This window comes from Aricia agestis, chromosome 17 (genome assembly GCF_905147365.1).
Source record: "Aricia agestis chromosome 17, ilAriAges1.1, whole genome shotgun sequence".
Taxonomy (NCBI): domain Eukaryota; kingdom Metazoa; phylum Arthropoda; class Insecta; order Lepidoptera; family Lycaenidae; genus Aricia; species Aricia agestis.
This window is the reverse complement of record NC_056422.1, coordinates 2,633,784-2,639,783: the sequence shown is the minus strand read 5'-3', so window position 1 is coordinate 2,639,783 and position 6,000 is coordinate 2,633,784. Positions and strand designations below refer to the sequence as shown.

Below are 6,000 nucleotides of genomic sequence, written 5' to 3'. Positions count from 1 at the left end.
TGTGTACGTAAACACTTACACAAGCATGATTGAACATGAATTCTATGAGATTAAATTGTCAACGTGTGGCACGTGCCGACTGGACGTCAAAAAAAGAGTTACTGATACAGTGACATCTCGCTTGCTCAGGCCTTTGTTTCTCTATTCCGCTAGGTATATTAACTTTATGGTTTCATCACTTCCTGATAAAGACCGGATTGGCTATCCACAGCTTATTTCAAATATTCTCCATACTTTATCTGTCAAGTTAAATTGTGGGTAGCCTAACCGGCACTTATCAGGAAGTGGAGACCCTACCGTCCCTCTGATGAGTGGTGGCAAATGATATATCGAAAACCCTCATTAAATAAAACCCAACAATACAACCAAACATTTATTTTATTCACAGATCCACCTTACATTTCTCGTAAGCGGCTAACCAGCGCCGGCCGACGGTGGTGGTCTCCAGGGGGGTGGAACAGTCGTACCTGCCGTTGGCATTCACCATCATGTGGTCGAGGCAGTCGATCACGCCGTCGTTGTTACAGTCCTATTAAGAGATATTACTCCTTAGTATACAAGGCGTAACAAAACTAAATAATAATACTTTAGAGGGTGTATGTGTTCCTGAAATACACCCCTACCCACCCATTCATTCCCTCTCACTTTTGTATGGGAATATGCATGACGCTGGAGCGCTTGCCCATACAAATCAGAAAAAATTTTGCTCCTCCAAAACTGCTTTATGTCACAGTGAACTCTATGTCAGGAACATTACACCCCTTAAAGTATTATCACTTAATTATGTTACACTCTGACCACTGTGTACAGTGTAGCCTGGTTACTGAACACGTTGAAATTAGGCCTGCATTGACCTATTTGTCCTTGTCTCTCTATAGTCAGGGACGAGGCACAAACTTTCATAATTTTTTGTAATTTTATTCTGTTTTGTGTGCCTCGCGGTTTGGACTATATTTAGGCTAATTGGCTAGTCATCTCTATGACAGAAGTGTATTTTCACGCTAAATGAAAGATACCTCATCCTCTACCATTAGCATTCCGATTAATATACTTGGCTAATATACTTCACTAAACATTGATCATTATTGTCCTGTATGTTCACACTTAATTTCCTTTTATGCAAAAGTATTTTTCATTGCATTGTAACTATTTCGCTTTGCATAAAATTGATAACATAATGTAGACGGTGGTCAAAATGGGCAGTTTGTATAATTTTAATGAAAAATAAGAAATATTTATACCGTAACGAATTTTTCCAAGTACCCCGCGACAATGGTCTTGGCGCACTCGTAATCCTTAGCACAATCCTCGAACGCTGGAAACGAACAAAAGAGATGAATTATTGAAAAATATTATATTTTAGCCGCTTAATCTTTTTACCAATGACAAAAATGCTACTTTTAGTAACAAAATTCGTTCTAAACATTCGTTTATAGCCCAAAAACTGTTATTTTTTTCGGGACAAATTATTTTATGTCCTTTCCCGGGACACAAAGACACAAACGCTGATCAAAGCTACAGATAATAATTTTATATTAGACGAGCTTTTGCCGGCGGCTTCGCCCGCGTTAAGAAGTATTATTATATACAAACTTTCATCCCCTATTTTAACCCCTTGGAGGTGGAATTGATCAAAATCCTTTCTTAGCGGATGCCTACGCCATAACATCTTCCTGCATGCCAAATTTCAGCCCGATCCGTCCAGTGGTTTGGGCTGTGCGTTGATAGGTCACTATGTCAATCAGTCAGTCACCTTTGAGTTTTATATATATAGATTAATAATAATGCATTGGAACAGAGTTTTGTAGAGAACAAACAAAGAACTTCTTTTTTAATAGAGTTAAAATATAATTTCTATATTACTGGTAGGAACATGACAGTAAACCACATTCCTTATGAATATTATTTTATCTTTTCTTATGCCTGGGATTTCTTTTTGTTAAAGTATGGGTTTTTCGCACAAAACACGATTCAAGGGACATCTTTTCATCGTTTCATTCGTTTCATCTTAGGATAAAACATTGATATTACCAAAATAGATGTAACTATCATGTAAGTTTTTTATGAAGAAAAATTATAAAAACATGTTCAATTATTAATTGAGTCATTTTTGTAGCAATAAACTTAATAACTTTTTAACTAAATATTGACAATCCATACTAATATTATAAATGCGAAAGTATCTCTGTCTGTCTGTCTGTCTGTCTGTCTGTCTTGCTTTCACGCCAAAACTACTGAACCGATTGCAATGAAATTTTGTACACAGTTATTCTAGAGTCTGAGAAAGGACATAGGCTACATTTTGATGTGGGAAAATATCTTATTTCCATGAAAATATCGATGAAAATTAATTCGCATTGCGCATGGCCAGCGCTCATCCCGGGGGTCCTGGGTTCGAGTCCCGCAGGCGGAATAAAAAGTTTTCAATGTTCCTGGGTCTTGGATGTGTATTAAAATAATATTTCAAAAATCTTAAATATATTTTATGTATAATATTATAAAAAATCCAGAAATATATCGATGCAATGAACATTTTAGTTCTAATACGATTCAACAGATGGCGTTTTATTTTTTACTTCATTGTAACTATGGCTGGTCTCTGATTGTAACATAGAACTAATCATACTTATTAGTTCTTATGTTTTTGTTTATAGTTTTTAATACGTTACAATATTATGTTTAATAATATTATCACTTGGTATAATAATAATCAATCTATCTTATCATATAGAACTCCTACTGCATTTCTAATATATGTGACAAGTTGACAACAGAAGGCGCTCTAAAATAAAGGAGTTCAAGTGTACCGTGTTGGCCTATATTCCATCCAGAAAATATATCAATGCAATCAACATTTTAATTCTAATATATGAAAACAGATGGCGTTTTATTTTTTACTTAAATATATTTTATGTATAATATTATAAAAAATCCAGAAATATATCGATGCAATGAACATTTTAGTTCTAATACGATTCAACAGATGGCGTTTTATTTTTTACTTCATTGTAACATAGAACTAATCATACTTATTAGTTACTAGCTGTTGCCCGCGACTTCGTCCGCGTGGACTTTAGTTTATAGCGCGCGGTGTCAACAAAATTTGTGTCAAATTTAAAAACTTTTAAAACCCTGGTATGTGGTACCCCTCTTAGGGCCGCGCTACACCGGAATGGCAGCGCTGAAAGTGCTCGCCTCGCCTCTGCCATTCCGGTGTAGCGTGGCCCTTAATTAATCAAAATACCCAAAAACAGTTGTGCAGTGTGCACATAATCTATACTAATATTATAAATGCGAAAGTATCTCTGTCTGTCTGTCTGTCAGTCTCGCTTTCACGCCAAACGCCAAAACTACCGAACCGATTGAAATGAAATTTTGTATACAGATAGTCTTAAGCCTGAGAAAGGACATAGGCTACTTTTTTACTGGAAAAAAAAGGGTTGTCAGGGGGTGAAAATGCGTAAATTTGTTCAAATTAAGTTAGTTCCAAAAAAGTCATAATAGATGGCGCCGTGCGTCTTCTACATCGCGCTGACGCTTGCTCAAAAGTCTTTCTATAAGAGGTGGTATCATCTTACATTTAAGTTTCGATTTTTTTCGATTGTTATATCTATTCTACGGTATCAATGATATTGTACTTATACAGAAATGTTACGTCCATACTATTTTCCGGCTAAAATCTCTTCCGAACAATTTTCAAATTCAAAATTGCAGACATTGACAAATTTGACAGATAAGTGAAACAAAAGATACGAAAAACCATTTACATAAAAGAGACAGTTCTATTTTTAAACGTCGAATCGTATCGCTGTCTCTTTCTTCGCCTGAGCTATGACGAAAATTCGATTTTTTCCAGATTGTCCGAAAAAATAATTGAAAATGTAAATAATCGAGGTATTTATTGCAATCAAGACATGTGGTAAGAGATTCCATGTGTTTTGTTTACTTTTGAGTCATAATTGGTACATTTTCGAAACACGCACGACGTCTATTCAATTTATTTAGGTAAGACGACGCGGTACGTTCGTGACTGCGCTCGATGCAGACTAAACAACAGACGGCCCAATTGGGCCGTATTTGAAGCTTCACAACGCGCGCGGTAGGTACTACTAATATATATTCTGTGGCGGTAGTAACATATCTGGTTTGAGTAGGTATTTCATCATTGTACGGTATTAAATAACTCAGTACTTTATCTGTGCAGTGACGTAACCTTAAACCTATTACCTATCAATGATAAATAGTTTATGGGTAAAGTTGTGTAATTGGGGGGCTAAATAAGCTTTAAAATTTGGCATAAAATATAAAGTTTAATATAAAAAAATGAAATACTTATTGTGTGCACACTGCACAGCTGTATTGATTTAAGGGGTACCAGGGTTTTTTTTATAAAAGCTTTTGACACCAATTTTGTTGACATCGCGCTTTATAAACTGAAGTCCACGCGGACAAAGTCGCGGGCAACAGCTAGTCTTTTTATAAGCTCAATCGAACTGAATTAGCTACTTGCTGAATTAATCTAGTTTCCAAGTTTCACTACAACTTCTCAGGTCTGCTACAAAAACTGGCTACAAACTAGTTTGTACATTTTCTTGTACATACTTACCTCCCTTCCTCTCTGGATCGTTATTTAGCAGTGTAGGCTGGCCGGCGTCCAACCAGTAATCCTTGGACAGGTTGAAAGGGCCGCAGAAGTCGCCGAAGCAGCGCTTGGGCGCAGAGCAGCGGGTTGGGGCCATGCACAGACAACGGAAGCACGCTTCTGTCAGGTTGGCTACTTTCGCTTCTGTGGATACAAGTGAAACGTTCCGATTGACGTTAAAAACGATCAAAACGCTCAAAATGCCTCCTATTTTGAGCAGTTTGATCGTTTCTAACGTCAAGTGGAACTCGGGACTGTAAAAACTGACTGATACACCATGTTATTGAAAGTAATAGAAAAGAAACAACGTAAAACTAATAAGTTCAAGAGAGAAAAATCTAAACGAAAACAAACTTCCCAGGTCGTCCCCATGGCCTTGTACCTTGCAGACTGACCCAAAAAAATGTTCCGTACCTAAAGAGTACAAACGGGACCCTATTACCACAGTATAGCAATATGACATATATTGCTATACTGTGCTATTACTGAGACTTTACTGACTGTCCGTCTGTCTGCCTCAGGCAGCATCTCTAGAACCGCGATAGCTAGATACTTAGTTAGAAATTTTTGAGATAAGAATATCTCAATACAAGGTGTAAGAGGCAAAATAGCCGATGCAAAGTTTTAAAGGGAAAATTTCAATTATGTATTGGAATTTTTATGCGATACAATTTTTAATCTAAAATCACCTGAGGCACACACCATGCAGATCACCATTACAACAAACACAGTAACTCTCATCTTGAGTTTTCCTAAAAAAGAAGATATTTTTTTCAATTAGAAAACACTAGTTTCTTATACAGAAAAGCTGCCTAAATTATGAGTTATATGGTTCAACTAACATAGTTTTTACTGCACTTTAATTAATCTTCTTACATCAAGTTTATGATTAACACAGGATAAATAATTACAAACGATGATTTAATAACAATAACGTTGGTAAACCCAGATATATCTTACCTGTTTATAAACACAGTGTTTTCCTTATTGTTACGATTAACACGAGACCTGCGCGCTCGAGTGTTAGTTAGACATTGTTGATCCAGACAGGATAATCACTTCATTAATATACCTCACGCCATATTTGTTTGTGATACCAAAACTGGTACTTAGCTTGTATTCGATAGGTCAGTGCACCAGTAATGCATTTTAGCCAATTCCATTCAGGGGCGGTCGCAGCCTGAAATTTTTTTTTATCTGCGCCCTAAGCCCTTGGACGGTTCTGGGTTGACAGCTGTCTAAGGTCGGATGCAGTGGTGGTTAGGGGATAGCTAGAAATTTCATTTTATTATTTGGAACGATTTTGAGATTTTTCAATTTGACCTTAGATTTTAGGGGGGGGGGGTGGGGTCATGTCC

General features: G+C 36.7%; 1 protein-coding gene across 2 annotated transcripts; it reads right to left on the bottom strand.

The window, feature by feature from the left end:
• Nucleotides 1-360: 360 nt before the first annotated feature.
• On the bottom strand, nucleotides 361-5,686 carry LOC121735287 (lysozyme-like). 2 transcript variants are annotated; one of them, XM_042126063.1, is made up of 5 exons: nucleotides 5,603-5,686; nucleotides 5,332-5,394; nucleotides 4,607-4,786; nucleotides 1,242-1,315; nucleotides 361-529 (listed from the first exon to the last, which is right to left on the bottom strand). In XM_042126063.1, exons 2-5 carry the CDS (start codon nucleotides 5,381-5,383, stop codon nucleotides 383-385), a joined length of 453 nt encoding a protein of 150 aa, XP_041981997.1. In that variant the 5' UTR covers nucleotides 5,384-5,394; nucleotides 5,603-5,686; the 3' UTR covers nucleotides 361-382. The 2 variants fall into 2 exon arrangements, with proteins under 2 accessions (XP_041981997.1, XP_041981998.1); XM_042126064.1 differs by lacking the exon at nucleotides 5,332-5,394.
• Between the last annotated feature and the right edge of the window lie 314 nt (nucleotides 5,687-6,000).